This window comes from Drosophila virilis, chromosome 2 (assembly GCF_030788295.1).
Source record: "Drosophila virilis strain 15010-1051.87 chromosome 2, Dvir_AGI_RSII-ME, whole genome shotgun sequence".
Taxonomy (NCBI): Eukaryota; Metazoa; Arthropoda; class Insecta; order Diptera; family Drosophilidae; genus Drosophila; species Drosophila virilis.
Genome location: NC_091544.1, coordinates 13,484,537 through 13,509,812, shown reverse-complemented (window position 1 = coordinate 13,509,812; position 25,276 = coordinate 13,484,537). Strand labels below are relative to the sequence as shown.

Below are 25,276 nucleotides of genomic sequence, written 5' to 3'. Positions count from 1 at the left end.
TCAAAGTCAATGTGCGTGTTTGCATATATCTCAGCATGTGTGTGTGTGCCTCGGTGTTGATAACGGGCATCAGAGCACGCTCGATATTCCGGTAAAAGTTGTCGCATCTGTTTTTGCAATCGACACGTTTCAATTAGCACATGCACGCAGTATCAATCATCATCTATTCTGCTCTGCTGAGCAATTGGTCGTTTTACAGCACTGGTAAATGAAAACAAGAGCGTACGAAAAATAAAAATTTGCTGAAAAACGTGCATGACAAATCATTTTAATTTTCCGTTCAGTCTTCTAATTAACCAATATTTATGATTGATGATATTTTTCTAATGATTTTTCATATGATTTGACCTATATAAAAAACTGCATTAAAAACTCGAATTCCTTTATAGTTATATAAACATTAAAAAAATTCTGAGGAATATATATTTTTTTTATAAATAAATTTATCAAAAAGCCAGAAATAACAAATATGTAGACAACTATCATTTTTCGTTCTAGTTCATGCTTTCAAACTCTATAATTTTGTCAAAACTCAAACTGAATATGTACTATCTTAATTTTTATATTTATATCCAAGCTGAGTCACAATATCCCAAATGTAATTTCCAAAATTTCAATTGTTATCATTTTTCCAAAACTTCGTTTGGGTCATAGTTGGACCCTTACTTTTATTGTAGATAAATTTTATTTATTCTCCGTTTAGTCGGATATCTACTGTGTTACCCAGTATATTAACACAATTCTATTACTGCCATCTTATCCGCATCGAAATATTTATTAATTACGATAATAATTGCCAAAGCATAAACATTAGCAAGGGGCAAATGAATGTAGGAAACTAAAATATTGGCTGGCTGGCTAGCTGGCGGGCTGAAAGACATGGCATTTAATTTCCTGTAGCTGACAATCAATAAAAAGTCAACTAAAATGGACTTATTTGGTGCCAATGTCTACGGAACATAAAACCCAAAGGGTCTGCGAAATGAACAAGCGCCAAAATAAAATGTTACCAAAAACCTTTAGCCAAGGATTTGCGGCAATGACGATGAACTGATTAAATTGTTGACGGAAACGGAGTTGGGCTATGTCGCTGGGGGTTTATTTTTCTTTCTTTCTTTTTTTTTTTTGACTGTGCACATTGAAACTAATTCCGGCAGCGAAGTGCTGCCAATGGGTAGCAACCGCACCCTACTCCCCTGCTCCCAGTCGAACTTTATCGATAAGCGTTGAAGCGCGCTGCACAGCAGGAATGTCTATTTTCGGCACGTCGAAAATTTAACACACTTGTGGACAAGTGGCTTAGAAGTGGTCAAAACATATTTCTAGAGAGCTATATAATGAAGTACTCCAATGATTATATGATATGATGTTATGGCCCACATGAAAGGTATATAAAAAACATTTAAGTACACAATTCTTCTACCGATTCTTACTCTAGAGCTCTAAGATTTAGAATCGCCTGCAACAGTAAAGGGGATCTATGCATAGTCTCATGATATTAGATTTTTAACTGCGAGACGCAATAGACAGAGAGAGTATCAACTCGGCTATTAATACTGTTCCGGAATATGTATAATTCAAAAATTTGGAGTCGCCCCATCCGGGGCGTTACACAATTCATGACAAAGATGTAATACCCTCTACAAGAGTGTCAAAAAGAAAAAAATAAACATGTTTGGGCAGATCTTTGCTGGCTAAAGGGAAATACATTTTTATGGACAATTTGGTTTTTATGTCAATTTTCTGTTGTTGCCCAGTGTAAATATGTACAAGACAATTCAAGCAGTTGCACAGCAAATTCCAATGCCAATACCCAGACCCACAATCCGAAACCAACGGCCAGACCCAAAGCCTGAGCTTCAGAGTTCCAGTCAAGTTGGCGCACATTAAAAATGGGCGTTGTGGGGCGCATCGCTCACTGTTTGCCTGATTGGTTGCCGCATTTTGTTGTACGCTGTTCGTTTGGGTATTATTGTTAGTGTGGCAGGATGGCAAGGACGATGACTGCGACACGATGTTGTGATAATTGCCAGCAGCACTGTCAAGCAAAGAATGGAATGTGCCTGCTCTCTTCGCCCCACACAGACCAGCCCTTGGCTGTGGCAACTGTGGCACGCTGAGACTTTAAAGATTTTCCCCGTGGCTTGCCGAAAGATTTCAGTTTTGTGGCAGCTGTAAACACACAGTCAGGGATTTGCTGCTAAGCCGCGCATAAAGCGTTGACTATGCTTCATACAATGCGCAACGTGCTGTAAAGTGGCAAGTCCTTTATGGTTCATAACTTACGAGTCTGCACAAAGCAGCAGCATATTATGAACCCAGTCAGAGATAAGCATTAAAGCAAAGCAATTCAATTCAATATTATTCTGTTCAAGAATATCAAATATGTTTTTTTCTGGAATACAACTTTAAAGCCAGCGGTTTTACTTAGCAGGCGGCTGGAGCTATAAGCTGAGGGTGATATGGTCTTAATTGTACAATTTTTTTATACCACACTTATTATATATTCACAGCAATGAGTTACAATTTTTAAGAGCATGATCCTAATTAAAATAAGCCCTTAAAAATATGCTATATGATCTTCGATTTCAGCTTTCTACTTACCATTTGTTCTAGACTGGAACTTCAACCCCCAACTCTTAATCCGAATATTCTATAAAAACTATGTTTTAATATTTATTCACATAAAAAAATATTAAACGACAACTGCTGACAATTCGCTATCTTTCTTTCGCAACCATCGACTTTTACTGTCGAGCTTGCGAATCTTCATTTTTATACCCTGTTCCCATAAAGTGTGTGTTTTAGGCAGAAGAAATATCTACTCTATAAAGCATGGCTCAACTTAGTCCATCCAACTTTGTCCGATTATCTGTTTGTCTGCACGAATGCTTCTCTCTTAGAGACTATAATATACATATATTTAGACTTTCAATTCCGATTGCTGCCCTAGGAGCTATAGGGTATTTAGTAATCGAGCTTTCTCAAATCTAGCACAGTTGCTTGTTTTATTATATTCTTTGTTTTCTTTTTTTATTGAGGTCGCATTTATAATTCATTTTGCGCTAATTTCGACTATATTGTTGCTGACCAACTCTGTTGGGCGGCCTTTGATTTTGCTGCAACTGCCGACGCACACACACACGCGCACACACACACACACACACACAGAAACCCTCAGCCACGCACACACCCACACAGAGAGAGAAGCATGTGTGGCAGCAATTTCTCATTTTTATGCCTCGACATGTTGTAAAACCACATTAATGCGATGTAGTCCTTCAACAGAAACAATTACAATAACAACAACAAGAACAACAGCTGCCGACAGCGGCGTGTTGCATGTGGCACTCATATGCCTCCCGTGCCCCGTCCCCCGTCCTCCGTCCCAACATCATGCCGTCTACTATCTCTCGTTTGTCTAAGCTGAATTATGACTTCCTGGCAACACGTTTTTACATTTCCGTTTCCGTTGTCTGAAATTATTACCATAAAAGTAAGCAAAACTGCCGCAATAGCACCACAACACCACCCACACCACATATAAACCACCCACTAAAGTGCACAATTACGCGCAGCAACTCATGGCGTGTTGGTTGGTTGCCCATTGGAATTTCAAAATAAATCTTTAACGATGCACTAGGGGCTCACGTGCTAGCCAACAGCTCGTCCTCCTCCTTGAGCTATATATGTTGTCATCGGTCGCTTGGATGGTCCGTTTGTCTGTCTGCTGTATACTAAAGTGTTTGTATCTTTTTGCTCACACAATTCGCTCGCTAAGGCTCAAAGCACAACACAGCGAATGTAATAAAATGGGCCACAGCACGTTCTCAAAAAAAAAAAAAAAAACGTGGCTTCAAGTGGAAGGACTCAAGGATGTGATATTTTGTTTCTTTGCTGCCAGCCATTTCTCATAATTTCATAAATAATTACATAATGCGTTGACAGCAGCGACAACAGCAACAACAACAAAATAAAAATATATAAATTAAAAAAACGTTTTTTGGCGCAAGCAGCAGAGAGAAGCACTTGATGTGTACATACTTATATATGCGTATTACTTATGTGTTTGAATATTTGTGCGTAATATTTAAGCATTTCGTGTTGGCAATCGAATGATCCATTAGGCACAGGGTCAGATTTTTTTAGATTTTCTTATCAATCAGCAAGAAAAATGCGATAAGATTACATTTTTTTCAATATCCAAAATAAATAACTTCGCTAAAAAAAATTATTTATTGCATGGATAAAAATTGATCTATTAATCAAATCCCTATGTGAACGAAACAAATAGAGAGTGAGTAAAGAGAAGTTAAATGAGAGAAAGAGGGAGGAGGAGACAAAGAGAGAGAGAGCGAGAGAGAGAACAAGATAAAGAGAGAGCTTATGAGCACACAACAAGTTTATTAGATAGCCAAAACAAGTTATCACTTATAATCAAAGCATGCAAGCACATTACGTATTACTTGAGTTCATGAGAATCGCATAGTAGAGCAGTAAGTTAAAACACATTGTTTCACTACGCAAAGCTGGCATTAGATAGCTTACGTGCATATGAAGACTATAATTAATGTTCTTATCTTTATTTTAAATTAATTTTGATGTTGAGCATACTCAATTTTAATTAATTTCAAAATCAATATTAAAATGTAAATAAATACTTTTTATACGTGTTCTATTTTGTTAATTGCCTATGCATATCTTTGCTTATCATGCCGTTTCTATCGCAAAAACTGTGTAGTTGCATTGTGGCAGCTGCCGCTGCTGCTGATTGTCACATATTTTAATAAAGCACAATTTTCTGCACAATTTATGCAGTGCGATGCCTCCACGGTTCTCAATCAGCAAAAAAAAAATAATAATAAAAATGAATACAGAAAGGGAAACACTGCGAATCAAAATGCAGCCGCGCAAATGAAAATCCATTTCCCCCGAGCGAGCTCGAACTGTGCTGGGCAAATGGGAAGAAGAAAAATACTATAAAATACAGTAGATTCGTTTGCATGTTGCTGAAATCCTTTAATGTTGAGCGCACGCCTGAAATTGAAAAGCCAGACAAAAGGCATTGCTCGAATAACGGAAAATAACTGGAAAACATGAAAAACTACTCAACAGCAAAATTATATGGAGGCATAATATAATAATGGCCCGCCCCCAACCCGCCAGCTGCTCGCCAGCGATTATCCACTTACATTGTGTAGAATTGCCTGCAATTTATAATGTACATAGATTATGCACTTAATTATGCTCTTGATGTACTTGACGTCTGGCAAATGTTTAATGATTGCCTTTATTTTCCCATGTACCCTGTACATAAGGCTTGCATTTTTTATAACGTATAAGTTCTGGATCAGTCAGATTTAAAAAATTGCTAACCTTTATGGAAAAACTGAGATCACAGATGGTATTAGGTAATTTAAGTGTTAAAAGGTTAAAATCATATTCAAAACTGATAAACCACAATGGCGATAGCTTTAAAGTGAAAGATACATGTTATATATACTCTTCAAGAAGCTGCATATTGAATATTTTGACGCTATCTTTTATAACTAAAAACAGGATTTTCATATCGATTATCAGAGTTATGTATCAATCTCTTGCTCTTATAGCTGTTATAGGATCTGAGATCCTTAGGAACGGACAAACGTAGAGACGGGCAGACAAACGGACATGGCTACATCGACTCGGCTATTGATTCAGAATAAGATTAGATATACTTTGGGGGATCGCAGTTGATTTCTTCTGCCAGCTACATACATTTGCACAAATATATTATACCCTTTTTACACATTTTCAATGGGTCCAGTCAAAGTCAACGACTATAAAAATGCTAGATGTATTAAATATTATTTTTTGCTTGACATCTCAGCCTTTAGTCAACAAATTGGGGCATAGAAAACTGTGTTGGTCGTTTTGGTTTGTTGATACTCGTTCATTTAAACAGCTGTCATCTAACGAGGTCAGCATATTATAATTGAAACTGTGCGAAACTTTTTATTTTAAATCAGTTTAATGCACATTTTAGCTGACAAATCGCAAATAATTAAATTAGTTAACAGTAAAAGGCTGTTAATTTGTTGTCAGCGACACCCACAGAAACACACACACACACACACAAAGCAAATAGCTTTTACTTTGAGCAAAGCTCATTTCCCAGCTAAAATCTATTCTGAGGAACTCATTTCCGCTGCTCAAGGATTTACAAAAAATATGCCACGTCTCCCGCCCCGTTGTTGATTCTTTAGGCGCGAAAGTCATATCAAGGCTTCATTAAGTAGCTACGCGCGTAAGTCCTTACATATAAGTTCTGTAGTACGTTAATGTGCAGCACTTCCCATTTGGTATATGGTATATTGTATACCGTATACTCACCAAAATCGTATGTAGCATATACAAATTGTGACGAAAATGAATGATCAGCAAGGTATACATTTTCAGGTATTAATACACGTTATGCATTTGCACATACATGCGTTACACGTTTCACAATTAATTTGTAAGAAGGAAGAGTTTAAGAAAATTAAGTAAATAGATATCTTGTTCAAGCTCAGCATTTATTATTATCCTCATAAATATTTTTAATATCGAACCACTATATAACATGGCTACCATAGGAACGATTTTAGATTTGACTCTTGAAATATGTGCAAAGTTGATGTTTAGTTCTTAATTTATTGCAACAGTTCGAGATAGAACCGATATAAGCTACGATATTCCCCATATTTGTGTATGTATGATTTTTTCGTATTTTTTGAGTTAAGGCTTAAGCCTACACGGAGCTCAAACTCGCACTCTGTTTCGTCCGAGCCTTAGACGTGTCTGTTCCACTGCATACGCCATTTTCTGCAGCCCAATCTATAGACAAGTTATCTCCCAGTGAAAACCACTCAACTGTCATTTTTCTGCTCATTTATTATGTAAATTGTCGAGCGAGGACAGTTATTTGTTTAGGCCAAGCTGCACGGCTGCAACTGCAGCCTCAGTGCCTGCATGAGTTATGAGTTGAGTTCAGCTGTGAGCTTCAGTTGCGCCACAGCTTGTTGCATTTAATTATGAAGGGAAAAGTTTTGCAGCGGCCCTGCCGGCTGGGATGCGAGAATTTTGGGGTCAGCTAGAATCGCCGGCTGGCAGCTAATGAAATCAACAATGGTAACAAGTTTTCCAAACTGTCATCGAGTTGTTGCAAGTTCAGCGCAATCGTTATTTAACGCTCAACGCAATGCAAAGCCAATTTGCGGGATGGTGCGGCGAATGGCTAGCAACAGAGCTGGGAACGTCAGCAGATGTCCTGCTGCTACGCCATGCTCCTATTGCTTGTGCGCTGCTGCTAGCAGCGGCACGTAGCTGCGCTACCATAAATCTGTTGCATAAACTTGGTTGCTGTGTGGCAAGCAGCAACAGCAGCAGCTGCCAGGCACATTAACGACATCGTTGTGGCACCCATGAAAAATGCATGAGACACAGGCGCGTGCAGCAACAATGCCGCACAAGCTGTTTAACTAACCTGCCCCACAACCCTGGCCGCAATCAACGCTGGCCAGAAAACTTACCTCCCAGCACGGCAAATACTTTATGCGATTATAATAAAGTCAACTCTATAAAGTTGTCATATATTCAATTCCCCAACGCATGAAGCGGCATAAATTAGGCTTAGGCCGCAAGTAGCAAGCAGGTGTGGCACGTGGGGAAAGTTGGTTTTGGGGTGGGAGTGCGTTGATTGTATTTCATGAAAATTGTCATGTTTCTCGCTGTTATTGCAGCTGCCTCATTGATCGATCGATTTGACATGAAAATGTCAGCACAATTAAGGCACATTGGAATCATTTGGCCAGGACTCAGCTCAACCCTATAACGGATGCAGCACGCAATATTTGCCGAGCTGAGCGCACCAAGGCAAAAGCCTGGTGTTCACAGTCTAAGCCTTTAAGGCCTGCTAATTGAGTGCTTATCGATTAATGTGCGGCAGTCCGAAGTCCCTCCATTAATTATGTGAGCACGCAACGGTCTGTGGCAGATGGTGGGGGACTGGGCAGTGAAGTGTGCTGGGGGGGGGGGGGGGGGGGGGGCGTGTAGCGTTTCCACACGGTCTGCCTTTTAATTTGTGTACTCAAAAATTCCGCTTGCAAACGCATAAAATATGGCGTATCATAAGATATATAGCACAAGCGTTCACGTTCCACACAGGATGCTGCGCAGCAGGATAACAGGATAAATAAAATCGGCAGCGCCTGACTAGGATATACCCTGTGAGCAGCTGTGAGTCTGCCCACAATGCTTTCACTTATACAGATACAGTGAGAACTCTCCTATCGGACCCTCCAATTAGACCAAACCATCCATCTCCAGCCATTTTAAATCAAGCCACACCCATTCCCCCTACATTCCCTAAAAGCCTAAAAACAAAATATTTGACCTAGAAATCGATATATATCGACTTAGACGAGACAAGCTTGCTCTTTACTGGGCAAACAGGCAAATAGACAGATCAATTCGATCAGTATACCCTTCTTTGGCCAATTGCAAATGGGTACAGGGTATCGAGAGCAGCGGCATAGTTAAGGTTGTTGACAACGGCAGCTGCGGCAAAACTTGCACAAGGATAACGCAACTGCTCTCCATGATTAATGCCATTATTAATTTCGGACACGTTAATTGCGCAGCCAAAAAAGGGAGAGTAGACAAAGGAAAATGTAAACAAGTTGCCTGCACATTGCACATACGCACCGTTGGGCTAGAGACGCTGCCACGCAACATTCAATTAACAAGCAGCAGGCAGGCAGCACGAGGCATGAGGCAAGCTATTCGAGTCGGTGGCATCATCAAAAACGCATCAGTGTCATTAGGGTCCGGGGTGGCAGGCATTTGCTCTGTCATTTTATGGCCATGGCGACTCTTTCTTGCCCAACCCCCTTTTGCTTCCATACTGCCATCCGGTGCCGCATGCCAGCCGTTTGTTTACTTTACCTTTTTTTTTAGTTGCTCGTATGGCAATGACTACGTCAAACAGCAGCAGAACCTGAGCTTTGAGCAGCAACTGTGCCAAGCAATTTTCAGCTCGAATCGCGCCAAATGAGCGCAAATCGGCTTGCACGTTGGATGGGCGGCTGGGTGCGAGGCGGATGGCTGGCAATTTGCAGCAAGTGTCGCCAACGCATTTTGCAGTTGTTGCACAAAAACAGTAGGCGGTGCCAAGTTTCATGGCATTATCATTGCCATAATCATAAAAGCGTATGGCAAAAGACAACAAATGAGCTCGGGGCGGAGCTGAACCTGTGCAAATCGAGTTACCCGGCTCGACAAGTGTCAACATGTGGCGCATATCCTTTTATTACAATCAGGTCCTTTTACAATAAAAAAAAGAGAGCAATTTCAAATTGAATACAATTATTTACAAAATATATAATTTAATAGTTATGCTTTGCTAAAGAGGTTTTTTTCAGCCGACTAACTTAAAGTTGGTTTCAGTTTCTAATATAAATGCGGTCAAGACAAGTGTCATACTTATATAAATAATATAAATTTCATCATGTAGAAGCTTGGCGAACTTCTTTGTCATAATTCTAGATAATCACTTTGTATCAAGCACAATAAATAAACAGATATCCTGTGCGGATGAGCTTAGCAAACGTTGGACATTAAGAAAGAATTCGTTCAAGTAAATACGCCGACCAGTGTCCTTTATGAGTATTCTTGTATGTGTTACACATTTAGTAACAAAATTATAATATCCACAAGAAGAGTATAAAAAAAAAACGCTTAAAATGAGAAACTCGCTTTGTTGTCCGCGCAATTTGCACATTTAAGTGTCATTGTGGCGGCATTTTGCATTTATGCGCTATCTTTCTGCCGGATATAAAACTAACAGCACACACAGTTTATGTGTGTGTGTGTGTAAGAGAGATATATAGAGGGAGTATCTGTGAGTGTGTGCTTGTTTGATGATGTTTGCCACAAAGACAACGCCACGTGGCCTATGGGCGCAATTTTGCCATTGGCGCTCGTTAAATTTGCATGCGGAAGCGCGGTGCTGCCTATGTGTGTGTTTTTGTGTGTGTTTGTGTGTGTGTGTGTGTCAACAATGCTAAATGAGCGCAACAGTTACACACTCTGCCACTGCCACAACGGCAACGACAGCTTGTGGCTGCGGCACACGCGTCTTGGTGTGTTCTTCCGCAAGCCCAGCTTCATTTGGCATGCAAGAAGCGTGCCAAGGACAAGTCAGCTGCAGCCACGCCTCCAAACGCAAGTGAACTCTATATATATGCTGTTTGTCCAGGCGAAATTGAAATTGTCTGCGCCAGAGACAATTGGCAGCATAGCAACAGTCAAAAGGGGCCAACGTGTCGTATGCGCAACATACGCGTCTATTGACTAAAAGCTGACTGAAAATGAGGAAAACTACTGAAATTATTCATCACTCTGGCTGGGCGCTAATATTTATTTAAAATGTCGCTTTGATTAAAATGCAAACGCCGAAGCCAAGCCAAGCCAAGGCACTTCCTTAGAGAACAATCTAATGCCAGCCTTATGAATTAAACAGCAACGCCCGACAACAACAGCAATAACAACAAGTTCAGCTACAAGAACAACTAAAAGAAGCCGAGTGACGCGTTTTGTAATTAAAACTTGCCAAGCGCACTTGCAAAAGTTTATTATGCGAACCACGCAACCCGCCCACAATCCAAAACCTGGCCAGATTCTAACCCCATTCTGGTCGGGGCATGCGGCTGTCAAATTCATAATCTGTGGCATAGCTGCCGCTCGGCTGGCTTTGACCCAAAAGAATGGCCGCTGCTGTTGACAGTTTGGCGCCCGCACTAAGCACAGGCTACGGTGCAGCCAGTTGGTCGAAAAGAATGCGAAAAATGCTTTTGTTAGCCAGCACTGATATACACCTGACGTGGCTGGCCGACTCTGTCAAAGCTGGCGTGGTTATTAGCGCATGATTGAAAACCGCAGGCTTTGAGCTCTACAAACTGCACGGCCTGAAAATTAGGCGGGTGCCCAGAAAACCCAAAAGAATAAAAAAACACAAATAAGAATGCTCCAGTCGAATGTAATCGACTAGAAGATACCTTACATACATTCTAGATGCCTTTAAAACATTAAGACCGATTCTTAGCAGTCTCTCATTTTAAGTCCCCAAGTCTCAAGATCTATAAAGCAGAATATAAGAGTTTATAAAAGACGTATGTTGCATAAAACCAATATACTCTTGTGAAATTTGTGAACAGAGTGTAAAAAAAAAAAACAAACAAATCTCGCTCTGAGCCCTCATGCAGCTGGCCCAAAATCGAGCGCTTAGCCGCCTCCGCCCATCAATTTGCATTTGACAAGCGGCCGCATTGAGCTTTGACGCAGTTACCCTCTTTTTTTGCAGGACCAGGTGCTGCTCACCTGGCCAAACCCTTTTGTTATCGGCATTGCTTGCCTTTTGTTTGCTTGATTAAATTATTTTTCATTATTTGGCAAATAAAAGCAGCAGCAGCAGCAGCGGGAAGACACACTCGAAGCAGCGCAACAGCGGCTGGCTTACAAATTTAATAAGTTTATTATTAGCGAACAGCAAACAGCAAAAGGCAAAAGGCGGCATAAAGCGCACCATTATGAGTATAAAAAAAAAAAAAACGCAGAAAAATGAAAAATCTTATCTAAAGGATGGCTTAAATTGCGCACAGGATTTGTCATTTTGAGTTGTGTCAACAGCGAAATTCATTTTCATGCCCAGCAAAAATTTGTATAAGGGGTATTTCAGTACAATCAGATCTTTTTGTTTGTCTGTTATAATATGTAATTCTGTATATATACCCTATAATTTCTTTCCTTGTCATTTACCCGATGTGCTCAAAAAACATGATTTCGATATCGATTAGGCGGAACGACAGCTAAATTCCAGTCTCTAGCTCTTATAGGTTCTGAGATGCTTGCATTCATACAGCTAAGCTTACGGCCAGAAACAAGTATTCATTAAGTTCTTATGTGATAAGCCTATCGGACCAAACTTAAACATAAGACCTCATAAAATCCATCAAGAAAGCTTCGAATGTGCGGAAAATGTGAACACGTCTCAAATGAATTAATATAAAGTTCCTTGAGGATAAATTTCCGTAAAGTTTGAAACATGCCTGAAATGAATTTGAACAAACAAAAAACATTCATATAAACGTTTTTCACGAGTTTCTCACAATTTCGGTTGGAATTTCCCAAAAACCCGTCCTAATTACAGTAAAAGTTTCAGAACTAGGCTTGGACTGTCTCTCAATCAGTCTAGTTGTTGGGTTCATCCAAAGGAGCCGCACACTCGACACCTTTTGGTTTTGTCATTAGCTGCTTATGCCTGCGCTGCCTGCGCTCGGTGCTAAACAAATTATATTATATTATTTAATTGGCGCACTCTCAACTTAAGACTCACTCGTAGGGCTTGAGTAGTGCAGCTCATGTTTGCATTCAACTTAAAGAGCTGCTTTTGGGATTTTAAAGCAAATACCATGCTGGGCATCAGCATCAGCTTTTGTACTGCAATGCTCAATGTGGAGATCCGCTTGCGGTTAATTTGCAGGCAAAGCAAGCAAAACCACAAGGCCAACAAACGGTTTTGTGTCAAGGCGTTCCACGAACCTCCCCACAAAGGCAATTTGCTGCACATTAGTCTGTTGAATGGCAGGGATAACTCATATTACCTTGAGCTATACGTAGGCGATAACTGTTCATGCCTTTTCATATATTTACTAGCTGGTATAACCCGGCCTTGCCCGTGGCACGAATGAAATCAATGTAAAACTGACTTTCATAAACACGTTTTCCAATATATGAAAAAATAGACATTCGAAAATACATTCAATCTAACTGCAACACCTGAATCAAAGTGAATGTCAGGACAAGATTCAAATACTATTTAGCATAAACATGCTTTAGCACTGTCAAAGCTATGCAAGTTGAAAGTCTAAACAGAATATTTACCATAATAAATTGTAAATGTCCAAGTCTTAAGTCGAAGGTAAGTTTTTCGATTCTTTTAGGCAACAGCTTTGACCCATTTCAATGTTGGGGCCAGCATTTTTGTGCAGCTGACATTCAAGGCGACTGAGCTCCACTTTTGATAGCACTCAATTACCATAGAAATTGGGTTTTGCAGCTTGATTGAGGTGCAACTGATTCAAGAAACACAAGTTTTTTTTTTAAGTATTGAAAGCCCGATTGTGCCGCCTCTGCGGACATGCTGCACAGGATTACATAAACATGCCACAAAGGCCGAAATCAAAGGCCTAACTTTTAGAGTAAAGGCAAAATAAATGTTTTTAATTGATTTAAGTAATTGAATTTCCAGGCAATCAACAGGCCATAATAGGTCAAAGCAACAACAAAACAACAGGCATAACAAACTAAATTGGATACCTGTAAGTGAGATCCAGTCGGGTGTGCTCGACTGTAAGATAGCCAAAACCTAAACACTTATACTTAGTCAAATCCTTGTGCACTTCGTAGGGTCCAAACATTACACCCTATTGAGTAGGCTATGCTTTCAAAATTTTATTTATTCAATTAGAGATCGATGAGATCGGAGATCGGTGAGAGCCTATATACCAAATTTGGAGTGAGCTATGCTTCAAAATCCCCAACTTATAAACGATATTTATCGATATTATGGAAATTAAGAAAAACTTATGATAAATACAGCAAGTTATGTGAGAGCTTAGAGAGATGGAAAGGGCAGCTCTTCATCTATAGCATAAACACACTTCATGGTCTGGGAAATGCTTGCTCCTCTCTGCGACATATATTTGCACAGAAGCATTATGCCCTTCTTACGCATTTTCAATGGATTCATGGTAAAAAGAAAATATGTATGCATGTTTGTGCATGAGTAATTGAATTTAGTTCCCGAGAAATTCGCCAAGACAAACTTATCGATTTGTTTGAAAATTATATTTGAAAACTTTGACTAACTCAATTTGATGTTGCAATTTGTAGTCCCGGGTAGTCCGGGCATCCGTGCATATTGGCAGCATCAAATGCAACAGTCTGCAGCGCAAAGTCAAGTCGTGGACAAAGTTCTGTCAGTTTCCTGAGAACACTTAGTTTTAAATAATAAATAGCATTAAATGGGAAAAGAAAAAAAAACACTACACACTCACACACACAGAGAAAATCAGTGCAGAGTGGAGAGCGGAGGCCACTTCAAAATCAAGTGGCATAGACGGCACAAATCGTGCCACATCATAATGAGCACCAAGGACAGCAGCAGCAGCAGCAGCAGGAGCAGGATGCAAATGTCGCCGGCGAAATTGCATTCCCTGGCTACATTTGGCTATGAGTTTGACTTCCTGCCCGTTTCCAGTTAACGGCCACAAAATTAGTTTAAACTTGGCGGAAGCAAACGCAAAGGCCAAGACAGCGGCAGCAGCAGCAGCAGCAAATGCCTAGGCAACTCCTTTAAATGATTTGTTGTTGTTATTGTTGTTGCCTCTGTTACAGATGCTGCGCACCTCCACCTGGCCAGAGACAAGGCCAGCCACACAGACGTCAGCCAGTACGATGGCCAACCACGAGTAGATGGACAGCGACAGCAACGAGGAGCAGAACCTGGAAATTAACATAAAGAAGTAGAACAACAACAATAACAGCAAATTGGAATAGAAGAAGAAGTTGAAAAAAAAGCACTCAAAATGCGTACTCTAGCCAAAACATCTGGCTTTAATGGCAGCGATGACTATCTAAATGGTCTGGATGCTGCGAATAGAACCGAATTTATATACACTATTAAGTCCAACTGGATTACGGAATGGTAAGAGCAATGTAAAAATTAAAGAAATAATAAATTGTATCATTATCATTAGTAATTAATATAATTAATACTATTATCATTACTAATGTAATTCTCTTCATTATTATTGATATTCATGCTATTAGTATTCTTTTCATTAATGTTTTTATTATTACTAATATCATTTATATTGTTATTCTATTCAATTTTATTATTATTTATTTATTTTCTTTATTATTATTGTTAATTTTGTTAGTATTATAATTAAATTTAGCATTATTACTATTAATATCATTATTTTTAATTGTTTTTATTTTTACTTCAAAATATACGAGTTCAATCTGAATCGAATTCGACTTAGTAATATTTTTAAATAATTTTGTGTATTGCTGAAATATGTTATAAAAAATAAAACGAAGTTCTTGCATAGACCAACTCGATTTATATCGAGTTTTCAATATAATATCTACCCTATCTATCGTCGCTTGTTATAGATCACAAAGCACTAATCGATTCCAACACATAATAAAAATTAAGAGAAAAAAAGAACAACTAATTTTTGTCCAAAATTTGTGTTACGTTTAAATCTCTTTCTTAAGGCGCATACGGAAGGAGCGCGAGAATCTCTGCCGTGGCCTCTACAATCGGGTCATAGAGCACGCGGAGTGTAAACGCCTGTTGGAGGCGGCCAAGATCTATGGCGAGATTACGGACTTTAACGCTTGGTCACCCAATGAGCAGCTGCAATGGTATCGCAATTTTGGTTACAATTTGACCAACTTTGGCCGTAACAGCTCGACGGAGACAAGTGCCACGCCCGTCGAGGTTAGTGGGCCGGTGCCCGTGTTGCCGCCATTTGAGACCTGGCAGACAATTGCCATTGCCTTGTGTTTGTTCTTGTGCATCATTCTGACGGTGGGTGGCAACATTCTTGTGCTGCTCGCCTTCATTGTGGATCGGAATATACGACAGCCCAGCAACTACTTTATAGCCTCACTAGCCGCAACGGATATGTTGATAGGTAGGTAAAAACTTGGACTTATCTCTACGCAATTATTTCATTAGACTGACGCTTAACTGAATGATTGACAGAATCATTCACAGAATGATTAACTGAATTATTGAATTTCTGATTTACTTACTGAATGATTGACTGACCAATTGATTAACTGACTGAATGATTGCCTGACTAATAGAGTGACAGGTTGATCGTCTGCTTGACTGTTCAACTGCCTGATTGATAAAGTTACTGACGGACTGAACGACTGACTAATTGACAGATGGAACGACTGACTGACTGACCAATTAACTGATGGATTAAATGAACGACTGACTAATTGACTGGCTGTTTGACTGACTGAATGTCGGAATTATTAGCTGCCTGATTGACTGTTGGATCACTTGATTGACTGACAGACTGATTGAGTAATTGACTGATTATTTGGCAGACTGACTAGTCGGGCCATCTGACTGACTGATTGCCAGTTGATTGACTGAACGACTGACTGATTGAATTATTGAGAAACAGAATAGCTGACTGATTGATTGATTGTCGAAAGGGTCAACGGACTGACTGACTGATTGTGTGATTGACAGACTGACCAGCTAACTGATTTAGTGACTAACTCGTGTTACTCGCCCTAACCTTATTTTTATGGGCTACACTAATTTTTAATATATTTGTGATAATCTTTTCAAGAAGGATCTATATATATGGAGATTAGACTGGACTAAGACTCTAATTATGTATTTATTAATGCACACGTTTCTCTGCAGGAACCGTTTCCATGCCCTTCTATACGGTATATGTGCTGAAGGGCTACTGGGATCTGGGACCTTTACTCTGCGACTTGTGGCTATCTGTGGACTATACCGTTTGCCTGGTCTCTCAATACACCGTCTTGTTGATAACCATTGATCGCTATTGCTCGGTGAAAATCGCAGCAAAGTATCGCAGCTGGCGCACTCGGACACGGGTCATTTATATGGTCTCCATCACCTGGATCATACCGACGCTGCTGTTCTTCATCTCGATCTTTGGCTGGGAGCATTTTACGGGCAAGCGCGATCTGTTGCCGGGCCAGTGCGCTGTGCAGTTTCTCAAGGACCCGGTCTTTAATACCGCATTGATCATTGGCTATTATTGGACAACATTAATTGTGCTGTTCGTGCTGTATGCGGGCATCTATAAGACGGCCTACGACATGCAGAAGCGGAGCGAGGCCAAACAGCGCAAGATGCAGTCGATGGTGGCGCTGAGCGCTGGCGCCATGTCCGGCATGGCTGGTCATGCTGCGGGCATCGGTGTCATCGAGGAGAAGATACTGAAAACTAAGGTGCAGCTTTCGGAGGTAGATAACAGCGGCTGCAACACAGCCGTAAAGCGTCTGAGCGGCTCGGGCCAAGCCAATCCGCTGGCGCAGGCCACCGAAACAGTTGCCATTGTGCAGATGACACCCGAACAGCGACGCGCCTCCGAGGCCAAAATTGAGGAATCCAAGCGTGCAGCGGCCGAGGCAGAGAAGAGCGAACGCTCCAGCAGTCCAGCCTTTGATTCCGATGAGGAGTCCTCGGTCAACCAAACACAACAGCTGCTCAATCAACAGAAGCTGACCAATCTGCGCAAGCGTTCGTCCATCGGCCTGGTGTTTGGCGCACAGGCGGCGCTGTTGGCGACACGCAGCAAAGGTAACTTGCAACAGAGCACCAGCAACTCCAAGTCAATTGAGGCCATGCACTCCATGGGCGCACGATCGCCACACCATCACCCAATTAGCCAATCGAACTTGCAGCGCGCCCAGAGCAAGGAGGAGGTGGGCATGGGTCATTATCAGGCGCATACACCAATTGAGCGACCCAAGCGCACCTCCTGCTCCACTTTGTCCCAGATAGCCGAGCATGACCGTCTCATTGATATCCATCAACCCTCGATACCAGCCAAGCCTGACCCGCTCTCACCCGTGGATCTGGCGCCCATTGAGGTGCCGCGCGAGCAGGTACAACAGTGCCTGGTGCAGGCCATATTGCCGCCGCCCGAAGCCTTTCAGTGCCCCACACCCCTGTCCGATTACTCGGATCGGCCCTTTGGCAACAGCTCCGGCAACAGCGAACTGGCCATGAGCTACGATCTGATGACGAACAACTCGGAGATGCGCTACATGGATGAGAGCTCCGCCATGATGACCGCCACCAATGATAATAGCATAAGCTGCTCTCAGAGCAGCGCACCACGCACCGCTCCACGTACCATGCCCGTTTCCACAGCACAGCGAAGTGCCATTCCACCACCGCCACCCGCACGTAAACAGCTCCAAAGATCCAGCTCCCCCATTGTTCCAGCGGCTAAGCCCAGCCAGAGCCGGAGCGAGTGTAATGAGGAGAGCCAATCCCAGTCCCAGGAGCAGGTAGCCATTGAAAAACGTCTTCTCGTCTCATACACAGGCATCGAGGACTTCGCCAAGGGTCGGCGAGAGAGCTGCATTGAGGCCATTTGCCTGCTGGATGTGCCCGGGCATGGCAATGATCGGCTACAGGCAGATTGTCCGCCGCGTCGCGCCTCCAGTCCCATGGAGACGAGCAGCAAGGATGCGGTGCTCTACTCTCCCATGCCACCGCCGCCGCTTAAACCGATGCCAGTCACAGGCAATGCTGCCGCAGGCGCAGCTGCTGGAACCGCTGCTGCAGTGGCACCACCAGCACCGGCTGCTATTCAACTGGAGCGCATTGATGAGCGTGAAGCGTCGGACTCAAACACCAATAAGATGCCCTCCACATCGGGCACCACCAGCAGCTCCGCTGGTCTGGCCGGCGGCATGAGAAAGGATGCCAAGGAACTCGATGAAGATGGCGGTGTCTCGCGTCGTGGCTCCAGCAAACGGCATTTCATGCACTCCATTGGCAAACATTTCAAGAGCAAGAAGGCCCTGCCCCTGGTCATGGGCATGGGTGGCAGCCGGCAAAAGTCCAAATCGGAGAATCGTGCACGCAAAGCGTTTCGCACCATCTCCTTCATCTTGGGCTGCTTTGTGGCCTGCTGGACGCCGTATCATGTGCTGGCCCTGGTCGAGGGCTTCTGCCGGAATCCGCCGTGCACCAATGAGCATCTATATATGTTCTCCTATTTCCTGTGCTATGCCAACAGTCCAATGAATCCCTTCTGCTACGCATTGGCCAATCAGCAGTTCAAGAAGACATTTATGCGCATTCTCAAGGGTGATCTGCACATGACCTAAGCAAACCCCACAAGCTGATGATGATGATGACGATGAGTTTTGGGATGAGTTGAGATTGATCGAGATGGCACGAGCCGGATCCGGCTTTGGCATTGCATTTGTCAAGTGGTACACAACATTTCCGAGAGCCCCGCGGAATGTTGAGACCCAATTTTATGCTATCTCTAGATTTTGGTTAAATGCTCCGCCAAATTGTGGATCCCGCCCCTCCCCACTCTGTCGAACACCAATTGAATTCAAAATTTGAGCGGTGTTTTTGTAATTTAAGGTCAGCCAAAGGTGTGTGTTAGTTAGCGACTAGTAGAAGCTATTAGAACGGAGTTGTAGTAAAAGTTGAGGCAAATGTTTTAGACAATAAATAAATTAATGTTTATATATTATTAAGCTATGAGCCCAAAAAGTGGTAAATAGTAGAATATAGTAATTAGTCTATGCAGCTAAATAAATGTATACATAATAATGATAACAATAATAATCATAATGACTATACTCTCCCGATACATACCATATGCATTACATATCCCAAACTGAAGAATTTTTTTTCATTTATCATAGCATATATATTGTATAACACGCATAATATATATATATATATACATACTACCAACTGTGAGATTGCAAATTATATGCAAATATTTACACAAATTGCATTCACAAAATAATAAATAAATGAAAATAAATAAATAAATATTCTATATACAGAGGCATACGACCCATCCGACCCAACTGAACAATAAGTGTTAATCAGCAACAAAATCAGAAAATATATAAACAAATACAAAAGATTGATGTAAAAAAAAAAAACAAAAAACAAATAAGTATTTAACAAATATACAAAGTCACAAAAAAACGCTCTTATATGTAAATCTATATATGTATTCAAATAACCGTGTATAAATGTCAATTTCTATTTGAATATCGGGAACCGACAACTACAACAACTGCCCAACGGGCTAGTATCGTGCTCTATATAAATATACACACACACACACACACACATATATATATATCTAAATATATTTGTATTATAAGTGGAAAAGAGTTATATATAGATATATATATATATATATATATATATATATATATTATATTTCGCGTCTATGCCGAGCTGCCTGAATTAGTTGACTTTGTTACACTTAACACATACGTATTAATTAATATATTATATTATATATTATAAAAAACTGTTATTTGTTTAAATATGTCTCGAAATGTTAACATATTGATTATTGTCACTTTAGTCCATGCCAAGTCCATGCCTAATTGGTTTGATTTTCGTTTAAATTTAACTCAACTCTTCATTTACCTTCCAACATAATTAGTTAGCTTAAGCATTTCGTTTGTCTTAGTCCCTAAGTGAAGCATGTTACAATAACTACAGCATTAAATAAATAAAACATTTATGTCAGCAGAAAGCAATATGAAACTACATTTTCTAACAAATTTAGAACAAATGTCAACTCAAAAGTGAGGCTCTCTTCTTCTTCTTTACGTAATATGATATGATTTTGAGTCTAAAAAAATTTAATTACCGCCATATTATTAAATCCACGCTCGGAAAATGGGTGGAAAAATGTTAACTTTTTTTTTGTACGAGCAAATTTAATTTATTTGTATTCGAAATCTGGTTCACAGCTCAAATCCATTCCGCTGAGTACAATGGAGCTTACAAAGTAGCAAATTTTTAGCCCAGAAAGGTTTTTAAGTTTTTCAAGAACTTTTTAAGAACTTATGATTAAAACTTGACTAAGGTGAGGCCGATAATTACAGCTTTGTATGTTTGCATAGCCTAAAGCTAGGAATTTTGAAAAAGCGCCTTACTCTGCGATTCTCATGAATTTATGTCATACTTAAAGACCGCGTTGCACGTGAATAAGATGTATTATATATACAAATTTATGTATGTATTTATATAAAGTATTGTTTATTAACATAATACCAAATTAAGATACATATAGATAATATATATTCCTTATTTGAAATGGGCAATTAAACAGAATCTAGATTTGATCGCATTAAAAAGCAACACGAAATTTGTTATCCAAATTTTGCTTTCCAGCCCTGGCTGTCATCAAAATTGTGGCAATTTGCAACACTTTTAAAACCTGACATCAAAATTCAATTGAAACTATCCGAGCTAATTAATTCGGAACTCGGGTGTCGGGGCAGCGCGTAGTCCGCTTTCAAACGCCAAAGTGTGCAGTAAACAACAATTGGTGGCCAGTTGGATACCCATCGAGCAAGTCCAGAGCATAGCGAGCATTAGCAACAACGCGATATCCACTTCCAATTGTCGGAAGCTCAAAGTACGAAAAACAACGCATTTGAATTAGGCCCACCTGTTGACCCCGTCTGCGGTCGTTGTGCGACACCGAAACTCACAATGGATTTATTCATACGTATCATGGGCGTGATCCTGACCTATCTGGGACTGTTAATAAATAAGATACTCGAGTTTCTGATACTACGCAAGCAGCCCGATTATCCGCCCATCCGGAATCCCATACTCACAAAAGCGGTTGTGCAGCTTGTGACGGATTTGCGACGTGGCCAGGTAATCGAAATCGTGAAATTGTGAAAAACCCAACTATGCAATAATTTCCGCATATTCTTAGCTCACATCCGAGCAGCTGGTTCGGGCGTATATTGGGCGTGTGCGTGAGGTGAATCCCTCGCTGAATGCGGTCATTGAGGAGCGCTTCGACGAGGCGCTCCGTGAGGCCACACATGCGGATACGCTGATCGCCAAGGCGCCCTCAGAGTTTGATCGCGTGGCGCTTTATACACGATATCCCCTGCTGGGCATACCCTTCACCGTGAAGGAGTCCTGCGGGCTAAAAGGTAAGCTACGGGCTATTCAACTCTTTTATACCCCAAACCCAATGAAAATAAACAGGCCGTAGTAGATTTATACATCGCCTTTAAGTATATATCCAGTCCGTACTTTCGCTTCGATCTCTGGAAATCTTTCGATATCCTCTGCCATTTAAAAAATATCTATAAATATCAACTGGCAGCTTTGATTTGTTAAACATATGTTAGCCAAAGAATCTTAGCGTTATAGCATACACAGACTAGGAATATTTCACCTTGTGAAAACCTTCCCTAAAGAAATCATTTTTAAAGAAATAATCACACTTGGGTATATGTGGACAGTTGGGCAGCATATTGCGGATCCAAAAGTTTGACAATAATCGGACCATAAACACCGAAGTTATTTAAGAACACATTTCCCATAAAGTGGGGCTAAAGTGCAGAAGAGCAGCGTGCGTTCATGCGTGCGTGCGTGCGTGCGTGCGTGCGTGCGTGCGTCCGTTCATGCGTTCATGTGAGCGCGCGTTCATGCGTGAGTGTGTGTAAATATGTGTGCTTTTCTAAAGGTATGCAGGCAAGTGCAGGGTATCTGCTAGTCGAGCACTCCCTAGACTAGACCATTGTAACCATTTGTGGCATATTCCCTGCAGGACTCTCCTATGCGGTGGGCAGCGTTGTGCGCAAGGGCATGAAAGCGCCCAAGGATGGGGATGTCGTGGAGCTGGTGCGTGCTGCTGGCGGGATACCGCTGCTGGTATCCGCCAATCCCGAGTTCTGCATGAGCTTCGAGACGAACACGGTGGCCAACGGACGCTGTGTGAACCCCTATGATCTGGCACGCACCTCAGCCGGCTCCTCTGGCGGCGAGGGAGCCTTAAATGGCGTCGGTGCCACCACATTTGGTGTTGCCTCCGACATTAGCGGCTCCATACGGCTGCCGGCAATGTTTTGCGGCGTCTATGGCCATAAGCCCACGGGTGGACTCACCTCTGTCAAGGGTCACTATCCCTACTCGCTGGTGGACAAGAATTTTCCCAGTTACCTGCAAATAGGACCGATAACGCGATTCGCGCGCGACTTGCCGCTGCTTCTGGAGATAATGGCGGGCGACAATAAACACAAGCTGAAAATGCAGGAGCCGGTGCCGCTCAAGGAGATTAAAGTAAGATGCATATAGTCTACAGATATATACTCTGTTCACAAAACGAAACAGGGCATATTTGCTATGTCCGTCTTGCTGTCATTCCGTCAAGTTCTGGGCGAGTATTTCGCGACATTAAAGTAGGGTTCAAGCATTCTAAGAATACTCTGTTCCTAAAAGGAACCAGGGCATATTAGTTAATTTTAATTGTCTGTCTTGCTCTCATTCCATCTATCCGGCGGACATAACGCGGCAGATCGTACTCTGTTCACAATAGCTAATATGTATACCCTGTTTACAAAAGTGTAAAGGGCATATTAGTCTTGCTGATATTCCAGTCCTAAGTATTCCTTGAAAGGAGAACTGATTCCAGCTCGAATAAAAGCAATAAAGATATAAGCCTTGTGACATTAAAGTAGGGTTCAAGCATTCTAAGAATACTCTGTTCACATAAGGAACCAGGGCATATTAGTTTATTGTAATTGTCTGTCTTGCTCTCATTCCATCTGTCCGACGCACATAGCGCGGCAGATCGTACTCTGTTCACAAAAGCTAATATGTATACCCTGTTTACAAAAGTGTAAAGGGCATATTAGTCTTGCTGATATTCCAGTCCTAAGTATTCCTTGAAAGGAGAACTGATTCCAGCTCGAATAAAAGCAATAAAGATATAAACCTTGTGACATTAAAGTAGGGTTCAAGCATTCTAAGAATACTCTGTTCCCATAAGGAACCAGGGCATATTAGTTAATTTTAATTGTCTGTCTTGCTCTCATTCCATCTATCCGGCGGACATAGCGCGGCAGATCGTACTCTGTTCACAATAGCTAATATGTATACCCTGTTCACAAAAGTGTAAAGGGCATATTAGTCTTGCTGATATTCCAGTCCTAAGTATTCCTTGAAAGGAGAACTGATTCCAGCTCGAATAAAAGCAATAAAGATATAAACCTTGTGACATTAAAGTAGGGTTCAAGCATTCTAAGAATACTCTGTTCCCATAAGGAACCAGGGCATATTAGTTTATTGTAATTGTCTGTCTTGCTCTTATTCCATCTGTCCGACGCACATAGCGCGGCAGATCGTACTCTGTTCACAAAAGCTAATATGTATACCCTGTTCACAAAAGTGTAAAGGGCATATTAGTCTTGCTGATATTCCAGTCCTTAGTATTCCTTTAAAGGAAGCTCATTTGAAAACAAAAAAGATATAAACTCTTGTGACACTGTGAACAGAGTATCGCTCAGTTGGCTACACCCGACTGCAACGTACTTCTATTGAATTTGCACCTGCAGATCTACTACGCCTACGGCTATTCGGGACTTAACGGAATAACGCATCCGTATGTGGACACGGACATCAAATTGACAATTGTGCGTGCCATCAAATGCTTTGCCAAGGCTGGCATTCGGCCGCAACTGGTGGGTCCTAATGCATGTGTAAAACGCAACATTGTGTAAGACATAATCCTTGATCAATTTATATAGCTGGATCTCAGTTTTCTGCGCAACTCCTTTGAGGTGGCGATCACGGCGCTGGTCGACCTGAAGGGTCTGCCGAGCATTATAACGCAGCAATCGGATCGGCCGCCGCATATGAAGATGCTGCTGATGGAAATGCTCAACAGCACCTTTGGCCACTCGCTGTTCACCAAGGAGGCGCTTTTTCTGGAGCTCATGCAGCGCCTGAATGGCATGATGTCCGCCAAGAATATGGAACAGTATCGCCAGGAGGTCGGGCCGCTGAAGGCGCATCTAACGGTAATGCATGGGCCGCATATATTTGATGGAATAGAATACTCGATTCGTTTCTTTTGGCTTACAGGAATTACTCGGTGATCGGGGAGTGCTCTTCCTGCCCACATTCCACACGAGCGCGCTGTGCTTTCACACATCTTTGGTGAACATCACGGGCATTGATAATCTGCTGCTATTCAATGTGCTCGGCTTTCCGGCAACGCACGTGCCCATGGGCCTGAATGTGCGCGGCATGCCCGTGGGCTTTCAGGTGATAGCGGCGCCATATCAGGACAAACTCTGCCTGCAGATTGCTGCCGAGCTGGAGGTCGCCTTTCATGGCTGGGTGCCGCCCGTGTTGCATCAGCTGGTCAGCCCGAGCTCGCAATAATCAATTTCCTAGACAATTAAGTATAACGGTTAGCTTAGGTAACGGGTCACAAAATAAATGAACAACTCGTCATTTATATCGTAACGGCTGCGTGTATATTTTCTCTATCGATATACCATATACTGTTACTTTCACAAAAGTTTTAGTGTTGGCTAACCTGAGAGTGAGTTCGGCTTAAATTAAACGCACACTCTCTCG

General features: G+C 41.6%; 2 protein-coding genes across 3 annotated transcripts in view; both read left to right on the top strand.

The window, feature by feature from the left end:
- mAChR-B (muscarinic acetylcholine receptor) overlaps window positions 1–20,882 on the top strand; it is a 31,691-nt gene extending 10,809 nt beyond the window's left edge. Inside the window, exons 2-5 of one of the 2 annotated variants that reach the window (XM_032436982.2) lie at window positions 14,476–14,785; window positions 15,364–15,785; window positions 16,541–17,452; window positions 18,206–20,882. In XM_032436982.2, coding sequence (XP_032292873.1) covers window positions 14,667–14,785; window positions 15,364–15,785; window positions 16,541–17,452; window positions 18,206–18,996 — 2,244 coding nt within the window. In that variant the 5' untranslated portion in view covers window positions 14,476–14,666 and the 3' untranslated portion in view covers window positions 18,997–20,882. Of the gene's footprint in view, window positions 1–14,475; window positions 14,786–15,363; window positions 15,786–16,540 lie in introns of both variants that reach the window. The other variant, XM_032436981.2, reaches the window with a different exon arrangement.
- Window positions 20,883–21,139: 257 nt separating this feature from the next.
- Window positions 21,140–25,162, top strand: LOC6630953 (fatty-acid amide hydrolase 2-B). The gene is made up of 6 exons (XM_002053907.4): window positions 21,140–21,550; window positions 21,612–21,837; window positions 22,461–22,972; window positions 24,247–24,372; window positions 24,439–24,711; window positions 24,776–25,162. The coding sequence occupies exons 1-6, from the start codon at window positions 21,380–21,382 to the stop codon at window positions 25,076–25,078; spliced, it is 1,611 nt and encodes a 536-aa protein (XP_002053943.1). The 5' UTR covers window positions 21,140–21,379; the 3' UTR covers window positions 25,079–25,162.
- The last annotated feature ends 114 nt before the right edge of the window (window positions 25,163–25,276 follow it).